Below are 27,721 nucleotides of genomic sequence, written 5' to 3' on the forward strand. Positions count from 1 at the left end.
GCTTTGCTCAGAGAAATTTTGGATCAACAGTTCGTTGAACACAGTCTTTTTTCCGTCAAGTACACCCCGCCGTGTCAATAGCCGTAACCCTTACAATTCATTGAGCACTTTCTCTTTTCCGTCAAGTACACCCCGCCGTGTCAATAGCCGTAACCCTTACAATTCATTGAGTACTTTCTTTTTCCGTCAAGTACACCCCGCCGTGTCAATAGCCGTAACCCTTACAATTCATTGAGCACTTTCTCTTTTCCGTCAAGTACACCCCGCCGTGTGACGTAATCCTTTCCTGATTGGCTGTCGTGGTTATTCTGTCCAGTAATTGGCTGTTTCCAGACAATTCTTTGTCGCGATAATGCCCGTGTTCTCTGATTGGCTGGGGTATGGGGTCATCTGATTGGCTAGGGTATGGGTCATCTGATTGGCTAGGGTATGGGGTCATCTGATTGGCTGGGGTATGGGGCCATCTGATTGGATGTGGAATGGGGTCAACTGATTGGCTTGGGTATGGGGTCATCTACTTAGCACTTCCAGTACACGCGTTGCACATTCGCCAACCTAGTGAACACAAAACATCACACATAGTACGAGAAAACACGCATATAGCACGCGAAAAAACGAACATAGCACGCGAAGACACGCATACAGCATGTGAAGACAAGCAAATAGCACGTGAAGACACGCATATAGCACGTGAAAACACGCAAATATCACGCGAAGACACGCATATAGCACGCGAAGACACGCAAATAGCACGCGAAGACACGCATATAGCACGTAAGGACACGCATATAGCACGTGAAGCACGCATACAGCACGTGGAGACACGCATACAGCACGTGAAGACACGCATATAGCACGCGAAGACACGCATATAGCACGCGAAGACACGCATATAGCACGCGAAGACACGCATATAGCACGCGAAGACACGCATATAGCACGCGAAGACACGCATATAGCATGCGAAGACACGCATATAGCACGCGAAGACACGCATATAGCACGCGAAGACACGCATATAGCAAGCGAAGACACGCATATAGCACGCGAAGACACGCATATAGCACGCGAAGACACGCATATAGCACGCGAAGACACGCATATAGCACGTGAAGACACGCATATAGCACGTGAAGACACGCATGTAGCACGTGAAGACACGCATATAGCACGTGAAGACACGCATGTAGCACGTGAAGACACTCATACAGCACGTGAACACACGCATACAGCATGTGAAGACACTCCCTCGCGAAATTTATGTAACATAAATTTATGTAACATAAAGTGTGCGAGGGAGTGTCTTCACATGCTGTATGCATGCTTACAAGCTATACCTTTGCTGGGTCAATGACACTATTCAACGCATGCTTACAAGCTATACCTTTGCTGGGTCAATGACACTATTCAACGCATGCTTACAAGCTATACCTATGCTAGGTCAATGACACTATTCAACGCATGCTTACAAGCTATACCTATGCTAGGTCAATGACACTATTCAACGCATGCTTACAAGCTATACCTTTGCTGGGTCTGAGACTCCGGTTAACGATTTGATCGCGTCAGATGTTGCTAGTTTCTCAGCGCATTCAACGGCTTCTTTGTTACCGTATACCTGGAAAAAAGCGAAGGTTAACTCTTTCAAGCACTAGAGGTCCATTGTACGATAGATTCCTTGTCACAAAACATTTGGGAGTACTTATTGCTATTGATGCGTTTGAAGGCCAGGATTGTTACATAAATATTAATTTCCTGGAATACTTACAATGTTGCCGACAGCCACCAGCGCTCTGAATAGGGCCTCGTTATCAATCTTAAAATTCAATATCTGAAATATGGTAGGAAAAGTTAGAAAATGATCAGCACTTCTAATGGATGGCTGTACAGTTGATGTTTATTTGTTTCTAGAAGACGGAGAGCAACCGGAAGCTCAACGTTTTCTCTATGTGTAAGTTTTGCTTAAGCCAAATAAGAATAGACACTTCTTTTTCGTCACACAGGCTCAAATAAGAGATCTTCTAGCGTTGTGATACCGTTAAAAAAAAAATTGTCTACTTCCAGTTGTCATCCCTCGTGAAGAAACGTCTTTGCTTTAGTTCTTGTCATAAAATCACACAAATCCTGTCTCTTGTTCGGAATTCACACACTTACAGTTCCTAGCTCGGAAAGGCAGGTCATCTGTGACTCGAAGTCAGGCTCCTTACGATAAGCCACTGAAAAACTAAAACAATAAACGATTACTTTCTAGCGGCACTTTGTCGGGGTAATACAAAAGACATATGGAAGAAAATGGCGCCTGGGATAATACAAAAGACATGTGGAAGAAAATGGCGCCTGGGATAATACAAAAGACATATGAAAGAAAACGGCGCCTGGGATAATACAAAAGACATATGGAAGAAAACGGTGCCTGGGATAATACAAAAGACATATGAAAGAAAATGGCGCCTGGGATAATACAAAAGACATATGGAAGAAAATGGCGCCTGGGATAATACAAAAGACATATGGAAGAAAATGGCGCCTGGGATAATACAAAAGACATATGGAAGAAAATGGCGCCTGGGATAATACAAAAGACATATGGAAGAAAATGGCGCCTGGGATAATACAAAAGACATATGGAAGAAAACGGCGCCTGGGATAATACAAAAGACATATGGAAGAAAATGGCGCCTGGGATAATACAAAAGACATATTGAAGAAAATGGCGCCTGGGATAATACAAAAGACATATGGAAGAAAACGGCGCCTGGGATAATACAAAAGACATATGGAAGAAAACGGCGCCTGGGATAATACAAAAGACATATGAAAGAAAATGGCGACTGGGATAATACAAAAGACATATGGAAGAAAATGGCGCCTGGGATAATACAAAAGACATATGGAAGAAAATGGCGCCTGGGATAATACAAAAGACATATGGAAGAAAACGGCGCCTGGGATAATACAAAAGACATATGGAAGAAAATGGCGCCTGGGATAATACAAAAGACATATGGAAGAAAATGGCGCCTGGGATAATACAAAAGACATATGGAAGAAAACGGCGCCTGGGATAATACAAAAGACATATGAAAGAAAATGGCGCCTGGGATAATACAAAAGACATATGGAAGAAAATGGCGCCTGGGATAATACAAAAGACATATGGAAGAAAACGGCGCCTGGGATAATACAAAAGACATATGGAAGAAAATGGCGCCTGGGATAATACAAAAGACATGTGGAAGAAAATGGCGCCTGGGATAATACAAAAGACATATGAAAGAAAACGGCGCCTGGGATAATACAAAAGACATATGGAAGAAAATGGCGCCTGGGATAATACAAAAGACATATGGAAGAAAATGGCGCCTGGGATAATACAAAAGACATATGGAAGAAAATGGCGCCTGGGATAATACAAAAGACATATGGAAGAAAACGGCGCCTGGGATAATACAAAAGACATATGGAAGAAAATGGCGCCTGGGATAATACAAAAGACATATGGAAGAAAATGGCGCCTGGGATAATACAAAAGACATATGGAAGAAAATGGCGCCTGGGATAATACAAAAGACATATGGAAGAAAATGGCGCCTGGGATAATACAAAAGACATATGGAAGAAAACGGCGCCTGGGATAATACAAAAGACATATGGAAGAAAACGGCGCCTAGGATAATACAAAAGACATATGGAAGAAAACGGCGCCTGGGATAATACAAAAGACATATGGAAGAAAATGGCGCCTGGGATAATACAAAAAACATATGGAAGAAAATGGCGCCTGGGATAATACAAAAGACATATGGAAGAAAATGGCGCCTGGGATAATACAAAAGACATATGGAAGAAAACGGCGCCTGGGATAATACAAAAGACATATGGAAGAAAATGGCGCCTGGGATAATACAAAAGACATATGGAAGAAAACGGCGCCTGGGATAATACAAAAGACATATGGAAGAAAATGGCGCCTGGGATAATACAAAAGACATATGGAAGAAAATGGCGCCTGGGATAATACAAAAGACATATGGAAGAAAATGGCGCCTGGGATAATACAAAAGACATATGGAAGAAAATGGCGCATGGGATAATACAAAAGACATATGGAAGAAAACGGCGCCTGGGATAATACAAAAGACATATGGAAGAAAATGGCGCCTGGGATAATACAAAAGACATATGGAAGAAAACGGCGCCTGGGATAATACAAAAGACATATGGAAGAAAATGGCGCCTGGGATAATACAAAAGACATATGGAAGAAAATGGCGCCTGGGATAATACAAAAGACATATGGAAGAAAACGGCGCCTGGGATAATACAAAAGACATATGAAAGAAAATGGCGCCTGGGATAATACAAAAGACATATGGAAGAAAATGGCGCCTGGGATAATACAAAAGACATATGGAAGAAAACGGCGCCTGGGATAATACAAAAGACATATGGAAGAAAATGGCGCCTGGGATAATACAAAAGACATATGGAAGAAAATGGCGCCTGGGATAATACATAAGACATATGGAAGAAAATGGCGCCTGGGATAATACAAAAGACATATGGAAGAAAACGGCGCCTGGGATAATACAAAAGACATATGGAAGAAAATGGCGCCTGGGAAAATACAAAAGACATATGGAAGAAAACGGCGCCTGGGATAATACAAAAGACATATGGAAGAAAATGGCGCCTGGGATAATACAAAAGACATATGGAAGAAAATGGCGCCTGGGATAATACAAAAGACATATGGAAGAAAATGGCGCCTGGGATAATACAAAAGACATATGGAAGAAAATGGCGCCTGGGATAATACAAAAGACATATGGAAGAAAACGGCGCCTGGGATAATACAAAAGACATATGGAAGAAAATGGCGCCTGGGATAATACAAAAGACATATGGAAGAAAACGGCGCCTGGGATAATACAAAAGACATATGGAAGAAAACGGCGCCTGGGATAATACAAAAGACATATGAAAGAAAATGGCGCCTGGGATAATACAAAAGACATATGGAAGAAAACGGCGCCTGGGATAATACAAAAGACATATGGAAGAAAACGGCGCCTGGGATAATACAAAAGACATATGGAAGAAAATGGCGCCTGGGATAATACAAAAGACATATTGAAGAAAACGGCGCCTGGGATAATACAAAAGACATGTGGAAGAAAATGGCGCCTGGGATAATACAAAAGACATATGAAAGAAAACGGCGCCTGGGATAATACAAAAGACATATGGAAGAAAATGGCGCCTGGGATAATACAAAAGACATATGGAAGAAAATGGCGCCTGGGATAATACAAAAGACATATGGAAGAAAATGGCGCCTGGGATAATACAAAAGACATGTGGAAGAAAATGGCGCCTGGGATAATACAAAAGACATATGGAAGAAAATGGCGCCTGGGATAATACAAAAGACATATGGAAGAAAATGGCGCCTGGGATAATACAAAAGACATATGGAAGAAAATGGCGCCTGGGATAATACAAAAGACATATGGAAGAAAATGGCGCCTGGGATAATACAAAAGACATATGGAAGAAAACGGCGCCTGGGATAATACAAAAGACATATGGAAGAAAACGGCGCCTGGGATAATACAAAAGACATATGGAAGAAAACGGCGCCTGGGATAATACAAAAGACATATGGAAGAAAATGGCGCCTGGGATAATACAAAAGACATATGGAAGAAAATGGCGCCTGGGATAATACAAAAGACATATGGAAGAAAATGGCGCCTGGGATAATACAAAAGACATATGGAAGAAAATGGCGCCTGGGATAATACAAAAGACATATGGAAGAAAATGGCGCCTGGGATAATACAAAAGACATATGGAAGAAAACGGCGCCTGGGATAATACAAAAGACATATGGAAGAAAATGGCGCCTGGGATAATACAAAAGACATATGGAAGAAAATGGCGCCTGGGATAATACAAAAGACATATGGAAGAAAACGGCGCCTGGGATAATACAAAAGACATATGGAAGAAAACGGCGCCTGGGATAATACAAAAGACATATGGAAGAAAATGGCGCCTGGGATAATACAAAAGACATATGGAAGAAAATGGCGCCTGGGATAATACAAAAGACATATGGAAGAAAACGGCGCCTGGGATAATACAAAAGACATATGGAAGAAAATGGCGCCTGGGATAATACAAAAGACATATGGAAGAAAATGGCGCCTGGGATAATACAAAAGACATATGGAAGAAAATGGCGCCTGGGATAATACAAAAGACATATGGAAGAAAACGGCGCCTGGGATAATACAAAAGACATATGGAAGAAAATGGCGCCTGGGATAATACAAAAGACATATGGAAGAAAATGGCGCCTGGGATAATACAAAAGACATATTGAAGAAAACGGCGCCTGGGATAATGCAAAAGACATATGGAAGAAAATGGCGCCTGGGATAATACAAAAGACATATGGAAGAAAACGGCGCCTGGGATAATACAAAAGACATATGGAAGAAAATGGCGCCTGGGATAATACATAAGACATATTGAAGAAAACGGCGCCTGGGATAATACAAAAGACATATGGAAGAAAATGGCGCCTGGGATAATACAAAAGACATATGGAAGAAAATGGCGCCTGGGATAATACAAAAGACATATGGAAGAAAATGGCGCCTGGGATAATACAAAAGACATATTGAAGAAAACGCGCCTGGGATAATGCAAAAGACATATGGAAGAAAACGGCGCCTGGGATAATACAAAAGACATATGGAAGAAAACGGCGCCTAGGATAATACAAAAGACATATGGAAGAAAATGGCGCCTGGGATAATACAAAAGACATATGGAAGAAAATGGCGCCTGGGATAATACAAAAGACATATTGAAGAAAATGGCGCCTGGGATAATACAAAAGACATATTGAAGAAAATGGCGCCTGGGATAATACAAAAGACATATGGAAGAAAACGGCGCCTGGGATAATACAAAAGACATATGGAAGAAAATGGCGCCTGGGATAATACAAAAGACATATGGAAGAAAATGGCGCCTGGGATAATACAAAAGACATATGGAAGAAAATGGCGCCTGGGATAATACAAAAGACATATGGAAGAAAACGGCGCCTGGGATAATACAAAAGACATATGGATGAAAATGGCGCCTGGGATAATACATAAGACATATTGAAGAAAACGGCGCCTGGGATAATACAAAAGACATATGGAAGAAAATGGCGCCTGGGATAATACAAAAGACATATGGAAGAAAACGGCGCCTGGGATAATACAAAAGACATATGGAAGAAAATGGCGCCTGGGATAATACAAAAGACATATGGAAGAAAACGGCGCCTGGGATAATACAAAAGACATATGGAAGAAAACGGCGCCTAGGATAATACAAAAGACATATGGAAGAAAATGGCGCCTGGGATAATACAAAAGACATATGGAAGAAAATGGCGCCTGGGATAATACAAAAGACATATGGAAGAAAATGGCGCCTGGGATAATACAAAAGACATATGGAAGAAAACGGCGCCTGGGATAATACAAAAGACATATGGAAGAAAATGGCGCCTGGGATAATACAAAAGACATATGGAAGAAAATGGCGCCTGGGATAATACAAAAGACATATGGAAGAAAATGGCGCCTGGGATAATACAAAAGACATATGGAAGAAAATGGCGCCTGGGATAATACAAAAGACATATGGAAGAAAATGGCGCCTGGGATAATACAAAAGACATATGGAAGAAAATGGCGCCTGGGATAATACAAAAGACATATGGAAGAAAATGGCGCCTGGGATAATACAAAAGACATATGGAAGAAAATGGCGCCTGGGATAATACAAAAGACATATGGAAGAAAATGGCACCTGGGATAATACAAAAGACATATGGAAGAAAATGGCGCCTGCCTCGCAGCAAACACAAGATATGACTGAGGGCTCCTCTCCAGACAAAAGACGCGACTTGCACTAGGAAACCGGCCCAGGCTGCCGAGAAGTTGAACTTACTTTAGAAACACTGTACAAATAGAGATGTGGACGTTCTTATTAGCGCAGTCCAGCCACGACATCAAGCGCTCTATGATCTGGGAAAGGCAATAAAATAGGGTGTTGAGATTAATAATATGGATAGGCCCAAAGGGCGCGCATTCCCCTCATGCGGCCAATATGTTAACATTTTTCCAATAGTTAATGCACTTAGACCGCGATGATGCGTGCTTAGATAAGCATTACTTTTCTACACATGTATAGATACCTAAATAAATTTGAACATGTTTTTCGCACCTTCTCTCTGTATTGTAAAATAACTGCCTTCCCGTCAGCTGAGCTAAACAGGTTGGCAAATATCCTGAACGACAGGAGAACATTCGCGGTAAGGCCATCACGTCTGCAATGGAAACAAGGTACGATAAACCACAGGTAGTCCAAGAATCCTGGCATGACAGGGGAACACACAGGAAGTCCAATATCTAGGCATGAAATGGTAGCCCTAAGGCAACCGAAAAATGAAAAAATATACGAAAACCCACAGGTAGTCCAGGATTTAGGCCATGACAAGGGAACACAATAATCTACGGTAGGAATTAAATGGTAACCCACAGGCAATTACGTTTGCTTTGTCTTAGTTATTAACCAGCCAACCTATTGTTTTAATTCTGTAAAACATCAAACTCCGATAAGGGACGTTGAGAACAGATGGACAAGCGACTCCTTGCTACCCAGCAATAACAAAGTCAGGTGGATAATGACGTCATACCCGGAAATCATCAAGAGTTGTTCCACAAGGTCTGGGCCGGAAACATTGGCCGCTAGAGACTGGTGTCGAACTACAAGCCGCACGATATCGAGGACTGGGAATAGCGAGTCCGCTGGCCACTGGCGGGCTCTGTTGAGGGCAAGGAGCTGCTTCTCGGAAAGGGACTGGGTCGAGGCACGTGCAGGGTCCGCAGCTACAAGCAGTATATCTGCATTGCGCATGTGCAAATAAAACACATCCTTTATACAGAAACAGTGATACCTCTACAATAGCAGGAGAAATTTGCCATTAACGTCTACCTACGTATTCCTTAACCTTACACTCACCATTAAGGTCTACCTTAGCCTAAGTATTGCTTAACCTTACATTTGCCATTAAGGTCTACCTTAGACTAAGTATTGCTTAACCTCACAATTGCCATTAAGGTCTACCTTAGACTAAGTATTGCTTAACCTTACACTCACCATTAAGGTCTACCTTAGACTAAGTATTGCTTAACCTTACACTTGCCATTAAGGTCTACCTTAGACTAAGTGTTCCTTAACCTTACACTTGCCATTAAGGTCTACCTTAGACTAAGTATTGCTTAACCTTACACTTGCCATTAAGGTCTACCTTAGACTAAGTATTGCTTAGCCTTACACTCACCATTAAGGTCTACCTTAGACTAAGTGTTCCTTAACCTTACACTTGCCATTAAGGTCTACCTTAGACTAAGTGTTCCTTAACCTTACACTTGCCATTAAGGTCTACCTTAGACTAAGTGTTCCTTAACCTTATACTTGCCATTAAGGTCTACCTTAGACTAAGTGTTCCTTAACCTTACACTTGCCATTAAGGTGTACCTTAGACTAAGTATTGCTTAGCCTTACACTCACCATTAAGGTCTACCTTAGACTAAGTATTGCTTAACCTTACACTTGCCATTAAGGTCTACCTTAGACTAAGTATTGCTTAGCCTTACACTTGCCATTAAGGTCTACCTTAGACTAAGTGTTCCTTAACCTTACACTTACCATTAAGGTCTACCTTAGACTAAGTGTTCCTTAACCTTACACTTGCCATTAAGGTCTACCTTAGACTAAGTGTTCCTTAACCTTACACTCACCATTAAGGTCTAACTTAGACTAAGTGTTCCTTAACCTTACACTTGCCATTAAGGTCTACCTTAGCCTAAGTATTGCTTAGCCTTACACTCACCATTAAGGTCTACCTTAGCCTAAGTATTGCTTAGCCTTACACTCACCATTAAGGTCTACCTTAGCCTAAGTATTGCTTAGCCTTACACTCACCATTAAGGTCTACCTTAGACTAAGTGTTCCTTTACCTTACACTTGCCATTAAGGTCTACCTTAGACTAAGTGTTCCTTAACCTTACACTTGCCATTAAGGTGTACCTTAGACTAAGTATTGCTTAGCCTTACACTCACCATTAAGGTCTACCTTAGACTAAGTATTGCTTAACCTTACACTTGCCATTAAGGTCTACCTTAGACTAAGTATTGCTTAGCCTTACACTTGCCATTAAGGTCTACCTTAGACTAAGTGTTCCTTAACCTTACACTTACCATTAAGGTCTACCTTAGACTAAGTGTTCCTTAACCTTACACTTGCCATTAAGGTCTACCTTAGACTAAGTGTTCCTTAACCTTACACTTGCCATTAAGGTGTACCTTAGACTAAGTATTGCTTAGCCTTACACTCACCATTAAGGTCTACCTTAGACTAAGTATTGCTTAACCTTACACTTGCCATTAAGGTCTACCTTAGACTAAGTATTGCTTAGCCTTACACTTGCCATTAAGGTCTACCTTAGACTAAGTGTTCCTTAACCTTACACTTACCATTAAGGTCTACCTTAGACTAAGTGTTCCTTAACCTTACACTTGCCATTAAGGTCTACCTTAGACTAAGTGTTCCTTAACCTTACACTCACCATTAAGGTCTAACTTAGACTAAGTGTTCCTTAACCTTACACTTGCCATTAAGGTCTACCTTAGCCTAAGTATTGCTTAGCCTTACACTCACCATTAAGGTCTACCTTAGACTAAGTGTTCCTTAACCTTACACTCACCATTAAGGTCTAACTTAGACTAAGTGTTCCTTAACCTTACACTTGCCATTAAGGTCTACCTTAGCCTAAGTATTGCTTAGCCTTACACTCACCATTAAGGTCTACCTTAGCCTAAGTATTGCTTAGCCTTACACTCACCATTAAGGTCTACCTTAGCCTAAGTATTGCTTAGCCTTACACTCACCATTAAGGTCTACCTTAGCCTAAGTATTGCTTAGCCTTACACTCACCATTAAGGTCTACCTTAGACTAAGTGTTCCTTTACCTTACACTTGCCATTAAGGTCTACCTTAGACTAAGTGTTCCTTAACCTTACACTTGCCATTAAGGTGTACCTTAGACTAAGTATTGCTTAGCCTTACACTCACCATTAAGGTCTACCTTAGACTAAGTATTGCTTAACCTTACACTTGCCATTAAGGTCTACCTTAGACTAAGTATTGCTTAGCCTTACACTTGCCATTAAGGTCTACCTTAGACTAAGTGTTCCTTAACCTTACACTTACCATTAAGGTCTACCTTAGACTAAGTGTTCCTTAACCTTACACTTGCCATTAAGGTCTACCTTAGACTAAGTGTTCCTTAACCTTACACTCACCATTAAGGTCTAACTTAGACTAAGTGTTCCTTAACCTTACACTTGCCATTAAGGTCTACCTTAGCCTAAGTATTGCTTAGCCTTACACTCACCATTAAGGTCTACCTTAGACTAAGTGTTCCTTAACCTTACACTCACCATTAAGGTCTAACTTAGACTAAGTGTTCCTTAACCTTACACTTGCCATTAAGGTCTACCTTAGCCTAAGTATTGCTTAGCCTTACACTCACCATTAAGGTCTACCTTAGCCTAAGTATTGCTTAGCCTTACACTCACCATTAAGGTCTACCTTAGCCTAAGTATTGCTTAGCCTTACACTCACCATTAAGGTCTACCTTAGACTAAGTGTTCCTTTACCTTACACTTGCCATTAAGGTCTACCTTAGACTAAGTGTTCCTTAACCTTACACTTGCCATTAAGGTGTACCTTAGACTAAGTATTGCTTAGCCTTACACTCACCATTAAGGTCTACCTTAGACTAAGTATTGCTTAACCTTACACTTGCCATTAAGGTCTACCTTAGACTAAGTATTGCTTAGCCTTACACTTGCCATTAAGGTCTACCTTAGACTAAGTGTTCCTTAACCTTACACTTACCATTAAGGTCTACCTTAGACTAAGTGTTCCTTAACCTTACACTTGCCATTAAGGTCTACCTTAGACTAAGTGTTCCTTAACCTTACACTCACCATTAAGGTCTAACTTAGACTAAGTGTTCCTTAACCTTACACTTGCCATTAAGGTCTACCTTAGCCTAAGTATTGCTTAGCCTTACACTCACCATTAAGGTCTACCTTAGCCTAAGTATTGCTTAGCCTTACACTCACCATTAAGGTCTACCTTAGCCTAAGTATTGCTTAGCCTTACACTCACCATTAAGGTCTACCTTAGACTAAGTGTTCCTTTACCTTACACTTGCCATTAAGGTCTACCTTAGACTAAGTATTGCTTAGCCTTACACTTGCCATTAAGGTCTACCTTAGCCTAAGTATTGCTTAGCCTTACACTCACCATTAAGGTCTACCTTAGCCTAAGTATTCCTTAACCTCACAATTGCCATTAAGGTCTAAGTATTGCCTCAGTGTTTCTTAACCTTACACTTACCATTAAGGTGTTGCATCTCTTCTTGGACGAGTTTTTCTTCCTGAACAAAAGAACATTAAAAGTAAAAAAATTAACCTTTTATAAAATTGATTTATTCAACCATGCCAAATAAACTTTAATTAAAAGATTAAACAGCCCTTGTCAGCCAAACATTTGTTATTGTATTCATTCCATATTGTAAGGCACATAATGTGTTCCTCGAAATAACCATCTACAAACAAAGATTAATATCTTATTTACTAAATTCAATTGAAAATATCACACTGACTCCCCAAACTAACCGATGGAAATGGATGCTTTCTCACACTTGGTATTTTGCTAGGATGACAAAATGGCGGCTGACAGGTACAAACTTAGTACCTACCGTATTTAGCTTCTCATTGATCTCGCTTATCTTGCCCCAAATCCCACTTGTGTTGGCGTTTCCAAACGTCACGAAGTCCATCTGGTTATTTTAAAAAATCAGTAATAATCCATAAGCTGCGATTATATAGAAAGTTATCCTGTGTCTGCATACAAACTTAATGAATACAACTGCCCCCAGATGATTCACCCAGAGGAATCTCAGCCATTGGTCAAATTGTTATGAATCGATGAAAATTATCATACAGTACAAGTCGGATCTACAGGTTTTAAATACCACCTTGTGTTTAAATAACACTAATAATAAATTGAGATAAGACAATAATGTACGACTCAACCAGTAACCAAGTGTACCATTGCAATAGATAAAAAATTCTACATTAAAAAAACTTTGTTATCATATCCCATCAATATTAAACCATTGACTCACCTTGGGGAAGAATGGGTTCCCTGTGGGGGGCTGACCTGCCGGGCGATAACTGCTCCCCCCTGGAGACAAAAGTTTATCAACTGTCAGACGGGACAAATGTGAGTAGCTTCAGCGTACCAGAGATTGGCAACAAGCAGTGAAAAGGTTTCCAACTGTGACCCGACACAGGTGGCCCAATGTGTTAACACATCTCAGCGTGTAGGTCATCTCAACACAGGTGGCCCAATGTGTTAACACATCTCAGCGTGTAGGTCATCTCAACACAGGTGGCCCAATGTGTTAACACATCTCAGCGTGTGGGGACTCTCAGCACAGGTGGCCCAATGTGTTAACACATCTCAGCGTGTTGGGCCTCTCAGCACAGGTAGCCCAATGTGTTAATAAGTCAGCATATGGGGCCTCTTGCCTCTGCTGAGACAGGTTCAATTACCGGGCGAGACATGGATAATATCTTTCTACTTCTCCACCCTGAATTCAACTTGAAGAACATTTGACGGCTTACGAGCTTGCGTTCCATGGGGCATGACCGTATAAAGATTTCAAATGTAAAATGCTTAGAAAATGATGGTTGTATAACTTATAAGACCTTTAAATTTCCCAACATACATTATTCAGGCAATGTCTAGCACATTCCTAAGATCAGTGTCTTTTCGTATAACGTGACTTTTTCCATAAATGGCAATGATTAATCTGTCTCATTTGACTATGTGGTTCTATTTCACCATTGTAATGGTCAGAATGGATTATAATGAGCAGCTTTTAGAGTGACATTACAGAGGTGCCAGCATATTGTATGCTAAACGAATTGAAAAAATGCACTGCCTAAAATAATATTTTTAGCTCATTTTACTCTATTTTGTTTCATCTCATCACCTACCAGTAAACGGGTCCGCTGCCCCGCCTATATTAGCGCTCACGATGGGAGGCCCAGCAGATCCATACGATGGCCGATAGCTTCCCCCACCTGAAGATACATGCCATAATATGGATATAAAGCCATTTTTTTAAATATAACTGGGTAGTTTATGCTAATAAGCATGACTTCATATGCAAACCAAGTATAGGTGGATAGGTACGCCATTGATAAACATGCAACATGCAATTCCTGCAAGACAACCACATCCTAATTCATATGATGGAAAAAGCAGAAAATATTGATCTAGCATTTTTAACATTTTAAGGACCATAAATTGGAATAAGTCAAATTCATTGCTTTAATCTCCTGGGAGTTCAACTTAATAACACAGTTCTATGATAACGTACATAAAACAAGGATCAATGTACAAACGTGTAAGCAAACACATGTGCAATGTCCAAATGTCCAACAGGGTGCAAGCTCTCTCTGGTGCGTCTACCTGTAAAGGGGTCAACAGCTCCGCCACCCGTGTTCGAAGGCTGGTTGCTGAGGCTCGAGTGTGATGGAGTGGAACCTGGTACATATCTTGAGCTGCCTTTACAAAACATTAGGCAAAACAATAAAAATCAAGTTAGCAAATATGAGGAAATTATCCAGCAGAATCAGCATTATGTATAAGTGATAGACATCCTGAGGATGGTGATGATAATGATGATAATTATGGTGGTAATGATAATGGCATTGATGATGATGATGATGATGATGACTGTGATGATGGTAATGGTGATGATGTTGGTGGTGATGATGATTATTATGAGGAGAGTATTGAAACCCTACTAGTAGGGGTTTTGATTATGATGGTCCAGACACATACCAGTAAATGGGTCACATGCACTGCCTGGTGGTCCAATAGTTACATTTGCTGTGTTCTTCTGGATAAAGCTGACAACTTGGTCTAGAAACATTTGACTCAAATCATTGGCTTCCAGAAAATTATGCGCTGCCACCCAAGGGTCATCTGCCGAGGAGAAATATGTACCACACTCTTTTTTAATAATAATTCATTATTACCAAGGAAATATGTACCACAATCTTTTTAATAATAATTCATTATTACCAAGGTATTATGGGCCTTGGGGTACTTGGGGGAATGATACACAAGAATTTAGAAAACAGCCCCATGCTAAGCAAGAAATAACAAAAAAAATCAGATGCAACTTTTTAAAATGTGATGAGACTTTTTCTTTTTGGACGGACGGATGGAAGGACATGGGTCGATGGGTTACCAATATTTTTTACCATATTTTTTTGTATATCACTTTTTCTTAGGTATGGGCTACGCACGCTCATGCGTGAATGTCATAAATATCTGTGCTTTCATTCCTATACTTTCAGCTGTTTCTTTTAGATGTAAAGAAAAAAATAACTGAAAATCTTGGAGGTGTGCATTTCTAATGGTATGCAGTGTTTTTAATTGGGTAATTCATTCTGGAATGGAAGGAACCAAAGGCCATTCTAAGAAATTGTAGCCTATCTTTTTGCAGTGCACATGTGCAAGGTATTTCTCTCTGTCAAAGCATTGAGCCCATGCTAACAGGTGATTCTTTTACCTGTAACATTGTACGGAAGTTTGAGTGGCGGTTTCCCCTCCTGGATCTCAACACTAAAGACATAATCATACTCCTGAAAGGAAATATCAAACAAATGATAAGAACTCCAGAGGTTAACAATTGTGAAACAACTGTAGAAGCATCCAACAAAGACACAAGTGACAAAAAATTTGATACAAAATGAATTATTTTATGATTTGGCATGTGTTGTTAAGTTAATCTATTAGAAGGCAGATACAGTAATCTGTTAAAAGTGCAGATAACTAAGGCACTTCCCCTTGAAATTCAATTCAAGTAAAAAATATTTTTATATAAAGTGAGATGGATTTTAAATAGATTATGAATTATGAGTAAGTCTGTATTTTTAATCTCCTCAGTACAGTAAGTCTGTCTTTTTCTCCTCAGTACAGTAATACTGTCTTTTTCTCCTCAGTACAGTAAGTCTGTCTTCCCCTTCCAAGTAAGCCTGCCTTCCTGTTAAGTCCCTTCCTGGTAAGTCCATCGTTTTACCTTTCCCTTGTACATCGTCTTGTTGGAGCTTGATGCTGCCGTGCCTTCACTGCCAGGTGCACCTACTACCTCTCCAATCTACAGATACAACAAGGATTGCCATGTTGGCCATGTTCTGATGCCATAGTGCATTTAAGGTAGATAACACAGTTTAACATGATAATGTATCAGTAGAGGACAAAGCAAGGTTAATAGTTGACCAACCTTGTCCCATTTCCCCTCTATGTCATTCCACTGAAAAAAAAAGGTTTTTGCGATTAAAACAAATAGTAAAAAGATTTTACAATACAAATACAAAAACAAAAACAAATAGAAAAGATTTTACATCAAAACTTTACTGTTATAGACAGAGAAGAGTTTATGAGTACTGTATACAAGCAGGTGTGATAAATAGCGTGGGCATGTTTGAAAGTGCATGTTATAAAGTACTTAAACCTTGTTTGGTGTATCTGTCCTCTAAAAACACATCTTCTCTGGTCCATCAAAAAAATCATCTCAGTTGGGGTGTCAAATCAAACTTTTGTCATGGTATGCTCTGTGACATTGGATATGCATCTTTAAGAGTAAAAAATGCACAGAAAAGAGATCTATTTGTGGGACAACAGAGGAGTGTTGGAAAGTATTACAGTACCTGGTGACATTCTACTGTCTGCCCTCGCCTGACCATAATTGTTTGACCACTTCGCTTGCCTTTAAGAAACAAAAATCACCTTGCTAACACCACATTTAATTGTTCACAATTATCACAAAGCAAAATTGCCTTGTTCACATAACAGTGTAGTCCCTTACACCAGTTCACTGGTGGGAAAGCCACACATGGCAAGGCTTCAAATCAAGTGCTCCTGGGCACTTGGCATGACTAGCCTAAGTGTGACTAGCCTCTGGGAGCATCTCTATACTTCCACTAAACTCTACTTCACCTGGTCTAAGAAGGGCCTCCTCGTGACTAGCCAAGGTGTGACTAGCCTTTGGGATCATCTCTATACTACCATTTAACTGTACTTCACCTGGTCTAAGAAAGGCCTCCTCGTGACTAGCCTAAGTGTGACTAGCCTTTGGGATCATCTCTATACTACCATTTAACTGTACTTCGCCTGGTCTAAGAAAGGCCTCCTCGTGACTAGCCTAAGTGTGACTAGCCTTTGGGATCATCTCTATACTACCATTTAACTGTACTTCACCTGGTCTAAGAAAGGCCTCCTCGTGACTAGCCTAAGTGTGACTAGCCTTTGGGATCATCTCTATACTACCATTTAACTGTACTTCACCTGGTCTAAGAAGGGCCTCCTCATGACTAGCTTGGGTGTGAATAGCCATTAAGACCATCTCTATACTACCACTTAACTCTAACTTAACTCTACTTCACCTGGTCTAAGAAGGGCCTCTGGTCCAGGGAGCTGGTCCATCTTGATGTCTCCTATCTGACCACTGTGGAACATATAAAAACAACATGACATTCCAATAATCCTAATAGTCAAACCTCTTAGCACTAGATTATTCTATGCTTTGCTCTCTCTTGCCGTTACTAAATTGCTATAATGTGACCTGACTTAAGAGCTCAAAGATGTTTTAATGTTACTGTACCTAGCCTGTGCAGGGATTGTTTGACTTGCGACTTCATCTTCAAAGATCTATAGCAAAAATCAAAGTGTTATTATCAGCATATCAATATATATCTTTTAAGCAATAACATTTAACAAACCTTGATCTCTTCAGGTGAAGCAAACCTCTCTTCTTGGCATGAGAACACACGCAGAACACCATCACTGGAATGGCATGAGGGGATCATTTAGTTAAGGGCTGACTAAATAAATAAGTTGTACAGCACTATAAAAGCCCATGTTCATCATCATCATCGTTGTCATCGTCGTCGTCATCATCACTACTACCACCATAATCATTACTACCATCAATATATATAATCATCACCACCATCACCATCATCATCATCACTACCATCACCATCATCATCACTACCATCATCATCATCATCATCAAAAAGATTAAAACAATACTAATCATTGTCATCATCAACAACACAATCACCACTGCCACCACCATCACCATCACCACTACCATTATTATCAATACCATCACCATCACCACTACCATTATCATCAATACCATCACCATCACCACTACCATTATCATCAATACCATCACCATCACCACTACCATTATTATCAATACCATCATCATCAATACCATCATCATCACCACTACCATCATCATCAATACCATCACCATTGCCACCACTATGATCATCATCATCACCACTACCATTACCATCAATACCATCATCATCACCACTACCATTATCATCAATACCATCACCATCACCACTACCATTATTATCGATAACATCATCATCAATACCATCATCATCACAACCACTACCATCATCATCATCACCATCATCATCACCACTACCATTACCATCAATACCATCATCATCACCACCACTACTATCATCATCAATACCATCACCACCACTACCATCATCATCAATGCCATCACCACCACCATCATCATCACTACCATCATCATCATCATCATCATCAAAATATATAAAACAATACTAATAATTGCTATCATTATCACTGTCATCATCAACAACACAATCACCACCACCACAACCATCATCATCACCACTGTCCTCATCACTACCATCATTATCATCACTACTATAATCATCAAAATAATTATCTGGTCATTGCCATCACCATCACCACTACCATCATCATCAATACCATCATCATCATCACTACCATTATCTTCAATACCATCACCACCACCATCACCATCACCACTACCATTATCATCAATTACATCACTACCCCACTACCATTATCATCAATCACCATCACCACTATCATTATCACCAATACCATTATAATCAATACCATCATCACCACCACTACTACCATTATAACCACTACCATTATCATCAATACCATCACCACCACTACCATTATAACCACTACCATTATCATCAATACCATCACCACCACTACCATTATCTTTAATACCATCATCATCACCACTACCATTATCATCAATACCATCATCATCACCACTACTACTATTATCATTAATACCATCATTATCACCACCACTACTATTATCATCATCACCATCATCATCACCACTACCATTATCATCAATACCATCATTATCACCATCATCATCACCACTACCATCATCATCAATACCATCACCATTGCCACCACTACCATCATCATCATCACCACTACCATTACCATCAATACCATCATTATCACCACCACTACTATTATCATCATCACCACTACCATTATCATCAATACCATCATCATCACCACTACCATCATCATCAATACCATCACCATCGCCACCACTACCATTATCACCACCACCATTATCATCTATACCACCATCATCACCACTACCATCATCATCAATACCATCACCACCACCATCACCATCACCACTACCATTATCATCAATTACATCACTACACCACTACCATTATCACCAATCACCATCACCACTACCATTTATAATCATTACCATCATCATCACCACTACTACCATCATCATCACCACTACTACCATTATCACCACTACCAACATCATCAATACCATCACCATTGCCATCACTACCATCATCATCAATACCATCACCATTGCCACCACTACCATCATCATCAATACCATCACCATCGCCACTACCATCATCATCAATACCATCACCATCACCACTACCATTATTATCAATACCATCACCACCACCACTACCATCACCATCGCCACTACTACCATCATCATCAATACCATCACCACCACCATCACCATCATCATCAATACCATCACCACCACCACTACCATCGCCACTACTACCATCATCACCACTACTACCATTATCACCACTACCATCATCATCAATACCATCACCATCGCCACTACCATCACCATCGCCACTACTACCATCATCACCACTACTACCATTATCACCACTACCATCGTCATCAATACCGTCATCATCGCCACCACTACCATCGCCACCACTACCATCATCACCACTACTACCATCATCACCACTACTACCATTACCACCACTACCACCACCACCGTCACCATCGCCACCACTACCATCATCATCAATACCGTCACCATCGCCACCACTACCATCACCATCGCCACCGTCGCCACCACTACCGTCGCCACCACTACCATCACCATCAATACCGTCACCATCGCCACTACTACCATCATCACCACTACTACCATTACCACCACTACCATCATCATCAATACCGTCACCATCACCACCACTCAAATACTGTACCTTGCTCCAGTGACAATGTCGCCATTTGACAGGCAGGTGACAGCCCAGATGGAGGTTGCTGGTAGTGTGATGACTTGTGGACTGGAGTCACCTAGACATAAGTAAATCACATAATAAAATGGTACAAATAGCAGGTAATGTCTAGTCCCATATAGCTAATGACAGAGGCCTTACCACAATAATTGCATAGATTCTCTTTTAAGAAATTGATAAAAGATCTATTTTAGAGATTTTTTGTATAATGAAACTTTTGCCAAGATCTTAGGGGCTGCAGCCCATCCATCCATTCACACCCTGCATGCCATACTGTACCTTTCCATACTCGTAAAGTTCTGTCTTCTCCAACTGACGCAAATCCACCTCCAGACAATGCAGCAATACTAAGAAATGGAAACAAAATTTCTTAGTGAATGCAGACAGGAGTTAAGGGTGTACTGACATTAGTGTTGCTCAGTAACGACGTTGCTACGCTGGTGGCGTTGAGCGCGCGCATATACATTACATGGAATTCGTCATTTCAAGCTTTCTTGAAATAAAAGAAACAAAAAATATGCACTCTAATTTCACAAAAATGGAATTTAAGTTGAACTCAACCTTACCTTATTTCCTATGTTTGTAAAAACAAACAAACATTTAGCGAATATTTTTAAGGCAATGTTTTTAAAGCCTGAGTTTTCAATTTCCACTATATCTGCGCGCGCTGCAAACACCGGTTGCAGACGCTCGCGCGCGCATTGAAAAGTAACGCGTGCTACGAATTTATAAAACACTAATTTCAGTTTTGATCATGATATGACGGATATTATTCCTTAGAAGTGTAAATACCACGAAACACTATTGGAATTTGTTAAAATCATTTCATTTGATTTGTCTAAGTCATTTCTCAAACGCATGCTTGGCTTAATGCGCCCATCTCTCAAGATTCATAAAACGTATTCAATAATTATTTTCAAGCAAGTTTACTTGAAATATTTGCTTTTTTCTGTATTTATGACGTCACACGATGACGTAACGGGATAACATCATCAAAAAAGTCAGCACACTTTTGGTGGTCAACTTAGCAAATATCAGACCCTCATTACTTTCTATAAGGCTTTTGTGCTGTATTTAATTTTCCCTAGCAACAGATGTCAGTGCACCCTTAAGCTGTTTCTTGAACTTCCATTTCTCTGCCAGCTACCATTTTGTCATCACAGCAGATATTCCGCCAGTAGAAAAGATCCATTTGCATCGGCTTATCTCCAATATGGCATTTCTTACAAATTTAATTTGGTACACTAAAATGCAAATAATGACAAGGTAAACAACAAAAGATGAGAGTCTCAAAGAGTTTGATAATCCACTTACCTGTAAATGAAGTTCTCATGTCCTGCATAAACTTGTAGGCATTCACCAGTAGTCATCCATCGTCTGATGGTACTTCAAAACAATGAGATATTCATTCAACACAACTTGACATTTGACAACCATGGCAAAGAAGGAGGGGGACCATAGGATAGGAGATCAAAGGCTCTCTGAGCCAACTGGTGAATGCAAATGTATTTTCCTAGTTATGTTCTTGTGTGCATAAAAGATACACAGGATTAGTGAACAAAGCATGAACACGTCCAATATGCTGAGAGTACATAAAAATGTCCTTATACCTTTTTTCTTTTCGATGTCATGACACACCAAGAACAGTATAATTAATTATTATCATAAAAGTAAAAAAAAAGAAAAGAATGGGAATTGAACCCAGGAAGCTGCGGTCATAGACCAGTGTTCGCACCGCTAGCTAACATGCCATTAATGAGTTGACCAGTAACTAAAATTATTTTTGTTACTATTGGTATCATAATGATCAAAAAGCTTTTTGCTAGCATGTCAAATTTCAGCATATTCTTTCCAGAAACAAAATATAATACCCGCAATAATTGATCACGCTACTGTTTTATGCTATTAGCATTCTAGTAAAGCGCAAAATCATTATTCGATGAAGAAGCGGGAGCATATGTTTCGACGAGTTTTGTTTGATATTTAGTTTAGTTGATTGGGAAGAATTGTGAAAAAGTAATTTGAGGGAATCTATCCTCTTCTATTTTGTCCTTTGAACAGAGGCTTTTTTCTTATCACCCTGCAACCAGAGACCCAGCTAACAGATCCTTTACCTCATGTTTCTCGGACTTAAAAGTCACAGTTTTACTAGTCGCTCTTCAAGCACAAATTCAAACAAACAACGCGAAAACCCAGAGACGTGAATCGGCAAATACTTAGAGAAAGAGTTAAAAGCTTTGCTAGCATTTTACTTGTTTTGTTTGCAAAAATAACAACTTGAATTGAACTGAACCATAGAAGATCGATTGACTTCGGTGTGGAAAGTGCATGCGCACGCTCAACCCACATGGAAGACTTTTCTGAAAATACTAGCTTATATATATTTTACGGCTATACAAACATTAAATGATCGTAGGGGTCACAAGCCATTTTATAGTACTAATCTTTAACCGGAAGTTAAAAGGATGACCTAAGGATTGCTGTGTTGCAAAAGCACAGAAAGACCATAAAAGATTTACGGATTAGTGATCCAATGATGGAGTGACATTGGAGTCCCCACAATAACTCATACATGCTTCGCATTCCCTAGTTAAAAATGGGAAAACTAGGGTAGGTGGGGAGATCCTAGGATAGGGGGGGAGGAGGGACCATGTGGAAGGAGGAGAGGGGGCATAGGGTAGAGGGAAGGGAAATATTTTGACCTCACCAGTCATTTGAACAAGAGATGAACTCCACAGGTGATATAACAGCGAGTCCTCTGACACAGTCTGTATGACCCGTGAAAGTCGACTGGCATGACCCCGCCTTCCACAGCTTAATTGTTTTGTCAGCAGAACCTGAGTAGAAAAATATAAACATATCATTACCACTACACAGACATAATCTGACATCAGCACAACAAGATTAAGATCCTGCATCATGTTTCCAGTATTTAAGATGTCACATGTTACATACATTATTTTGAAATTCATCTTTTTTTGGATGCTGAAATTCCCAAGCATCTAACAGCATGTACATAACTCAGTGTAACATTCACCAAAAATGGTAAGCAAAAGTTGTATAATTAATTCAGATGCCATGTGTGCTATAAAAATGTATTTCAAACAGATTTATCATTAGTTGACCATAGTTAACTATGGATTGATATACTGATTTTACTGTACAACATATTATTTCATACACATTTGATATACTGATTTTACTGTACAACATATTTCATACAGATTGATATTACTGATTTTACTGTATGACATATTTTAAACAGATTGATATTACTGATTTTACTGTACGACATATTTCATACAGATTGATATTACTGATTTTACTGTACAACATATTTCATACAGATTGATATTACTGATTTTACTGTACAACATATTATTTCATACAGATTGATAATACTGATTTTACTGTACAACATATTTCATACAGATTGATATTACTGATTTTACTGTATGACATATTTTAAACAGATTGATATTACTGATTTTACTGTACGACATATTTCATACAGATTGATATTACTGATTTTACTGTACAACATATTTCATACAGATTGATATTACTGATTTTACTGTATGACATATTTTAAACAGATTGATATTACTGATTTTACTGTACAAACAACGTATTTCATACAGATTGATATTACTGATTTTACTGTACAACATATTTCATACAGTTTGATATTACTGATTTTACTGTACAACATATTTCATACAGATTGATATTACTGATTTTACTGTATGACATATTTTATACAGATTGATATTACTGATTTTACTGTACAACATATTTTATACAGATTGATATACTGATTTTACTGTACAACATATTTCATACAGATTGATATATACTGATTTTACTGTACGACATATTTCGTACAGATTGATATTTCTGATTTTACTTTACAAAGTCTTTCATACAGATTGATATTTCTGATTTTACTTTACAACGTCTTTCATACAGATTGATATTTCTGATTTTACTTTACAACGTCTTCATACAGATTGATATACTGAATTAAGGTAATTCCCTTGAATTGCACTTCGCACCCCTTCTGTGCATAGTGGCGCGCGCTGTTTGTTTGAATTTTCCGGTATTAAGTGCACGAACGTGCCACAGTTGTACAAGAAAACACAGCAAAAGGCGCGTGTTTTTTTACTTTAAATCGCTTTGACAGAAAAATTAAGTCGGTTACCCCCATTTTTTAATTGCTAAAATAGTTAAATATATACGGAAGAATGATATACTGAAAGAAGAAAAAAAGTTGGGTTGTAGAAGTTTTGTTATTTCTCTTAAAAGCCGTAAAAATACTTCAAAATGGCGCTTTCTACTGTATGAATAGTGGCGAAAACAATGTCTTTTAGTGCGATCTCTTAAAATGTGATTTGTTTGAACATTAGCTACTACGGGTTATTGTTTAGGGGGTCGGATTTTGGCAGCTAGACAAACAGAACTTAATTTTCTAAAGACTATAGGCACTCTTTTTGAAAACTAAGAGTTTGGATTTTTACTTGCGTGATCAGTAAAAAAGCGTCAACTCTACGCCCCTCTGTTGTGAAAACGAGAACGGTACCCCCATTTTTACATTACATTTTTTGAAAGCCCTTAACTTCAATATTGTTTATGCCAAGTTTTAAAAAAATTCTGGGTTGTAGAACTATTTCAAGGGGATTACCTTAACTGTACAACGTATTTCATACATATTGATATTCTGATTTTACTGTACAACATATTTCATACAGATTGATATTACTGATTTTACTTTACAACATATTTCATACAGATTGATATACTGATTTTACTGGTAGAACATATTTCATACACAGATTGATATATACTGATTTTACTGTACAACATATTTCATACAGATTGATATACAGTACTGATTTTACTGTACAACATATTTCATACACAGATTGACATATACTGATTTACTGTACAACATATTTTATACAGATTGATATACTGATTTACTGTACAACATATTTCATACAGATTGATATACAGTACTGATTTTACTGTACAACATATTTTATACAGATTGATATACTGATTTACTGTACAACGTATTTCATACAGATTTATATACAGTACTGATTTTACTGTACAACATATTTCATACAGATTGATATACTGATTTACTGTACAACATATTTTATACAGATTGATATACTGATTTACTGTACAACATATTTCATACAGATTGATATACAGTACTGATTTTACTGTACAACATATTTCATACAGATTTATATACAGTACTGATTTTACTGTACAACATATTTTATACAGATTGATATACTGATTTACTGTACAACGTATTTCATACAGATTGATATACAGTACTGATTTTACTGTACAACATATTTTATACAGATTGATATACTGATTTACTGTACAACGTATTTTATACAGATTGATATACAGTACTGATTTTACTGTACAACATATTATTTTATACAGATTGATATACTGATTTACTGTACAACATATTTTATACAGATTGATATACTGATTTACTGTACAACATATTTCATACAGATTGATATACAGTACTGATTTTACTGTACAACATATTTCATACAGATTGATATACAGTACTGATTTTACTGTACAACATATTTCATACAGATTGATATACCGATTTTACTGTACAACATATTATTTTATACAGATTGATATACTGATTTTACTGTACAACACATTTTATACAGATTGATATACTGATTTACTGTACAACGTATTTCATATAGATTGATATACTGATTTACTGTACCTGTTAGCATGAGTCCATGGTCAGGCATTAAAAGGACGGCCCAGACGGCTGCGTCGTGTCCCTCTAGGGTCATAACACATTTGGGACCAAGCCACACCTTAGCAGTCCTGTCAGAAAGTAGAACAGATAATTACACAGGGCAGACCTAGTAGTAGGCTGATGTCAGTTTCGTAAAGTGGATACCTTACAAGAAATAAACAAATAAACTTGATAGATAGACTCACTTGTCCCACGACCCTGATAACAGAGTTCCAAATTTCCCTGCGACAAGCGAGCACACGGTGTCGGTGTGACCAGTGAGGCTGTAGATGGGCTCTGATCAGGAGAGAGAGAAAAAATATCACACAAACTACCATTGGCAAACTACATCAAACTAAATCAAAAAATTAAAAAGCTAAATCATTATCAGTCACAAAACACATGAATACAATTTTTCTTATTTTAAGACAGCATAACATAATACGCACCAACAGAATCGAGTGTCCAAACGAGAATCACATTGTCATGTCCACCAGTAGCAATCAAACCTGAAAATTATTATGAATCAGCAAAATTGCGTCAACAACAACAAAAGAATACATTCTAGATTTGACAACAATTGCGGTCTATAAAACTCCCTCAGCTAAATTAGCAATTTCATTAAAGCGCAAAGGTGCTAAAGGAACATACCATGGGGATAGTTTTCTGTTGGAGCCATGGCACAAACGGAGGAAATAAAGTTTTTATGACCCGCGAAAGCATGGCCCTCGCTGTAAGTCCGTCCTCCATCTTCAGTAACCCAGACACGGGTTGTACGATCTCTAGACGCAGAGAGAATTGATCCTTCTGGGAATACACCAGGAAAGACGGCACGAACATCTAGTTCATGCCCTCTTAATACACTGCTTAGCTTGTAGGGCATTCTTTTAAATTCTTTGTCGGAAAAATTGAGGGTTTTTAAGGGAAAGAAAAGTGAAAGAGACGACAAACTTTGAAATGAAGGAGTAACCGCTGACCTTTTACCGTCGCCGATCTTTGATACCACAGGGATACCAAATGTAGTGCTTTATTAGTTGCTTATTAGTTCTACTTGGTCAATTCCGAATCCGGCTATTTTTAGTAACCACCACTGCGCGTGAGCATTTTTACTCACCCTACCCCCGCGCTTTGGCATTTACATCTTGTTGTTTGCCGCTATTTTGTGACATGAAACCAAAAAAACACCCTATTTGCACAGATACCATCGAAAATGCATTCTAGCATCAAGGATACAGGCACTTG

General features: G+C 38.9%; 1 protein-coding gene across 1 annotated transcript; it reads right to left on the reverse strand.

Annotated features, from left to right (window-relative positions):
• Window positions 1-54: 54 nt before the first annotated feature.
• LOC5505364 (phospholipase A-2-activating protein) lies at window positions 55-27,457 on the reverse strand. The gene is made up of 28 exons (XM_048731275.1): window positions 27,131-27,457; window positions 26,929-26,988; window positions 26,686-26,776; window positions 26,462-26,568; window positions 23,387-23,516; window positions 21,994-22,065; window positions 20,959-21,026; window positions 20,647-20,737; window positions 18,022-18,085; window positions 17,904-17,950; window positions 17,686-17,747; window positions 16,951-17,009; window positions 16,524-16,553; window positions 16,320-16,397; window positions 15,810-15,882; window positions 15,074-15,217; window positions 14,699-14,794; window positions 14,221-14,307; window positions 13,344-13,402; window positions 12,915-12,995; window positions 12,551-12,590; window positions 8,774-8,981; window positions 8,302-8,404; window positions 8,026-8,102; window positions 2,155-2,224; window positions 1,769-1,831; window positions 1,526-1,618; window positions 55-555 (listed from the first exon to the last, which is right to left on the reverse strand). The coding sequence occupies exons 1-28, from the start codon at window positions 27,360-27,362 to the stop codon at window positions 511-513; spliced, it is 2,430 nt and encodes an 809-aa protein (XP_048587232.1). The 5' UTR covers window positions 27,363-27,457; the 3' UTR covers window positions 55-510.
• Window positions 27,458-27,721: the final 264 nt, after the last annotated feature.

This window comes from Nematostella vectensis, chromosome 8 (assembly GCF_932526225.1).
Source record: "Nematostella vectensis chromosome 8, jaNemVect1.1, whole genome shotgun sequence".
NCBI lineage: Eukaryota > Metazoa > Cnidaria > Anthozoa > Actiniaria > Edwardsiidae > Nematostella > Nematostella vectensis.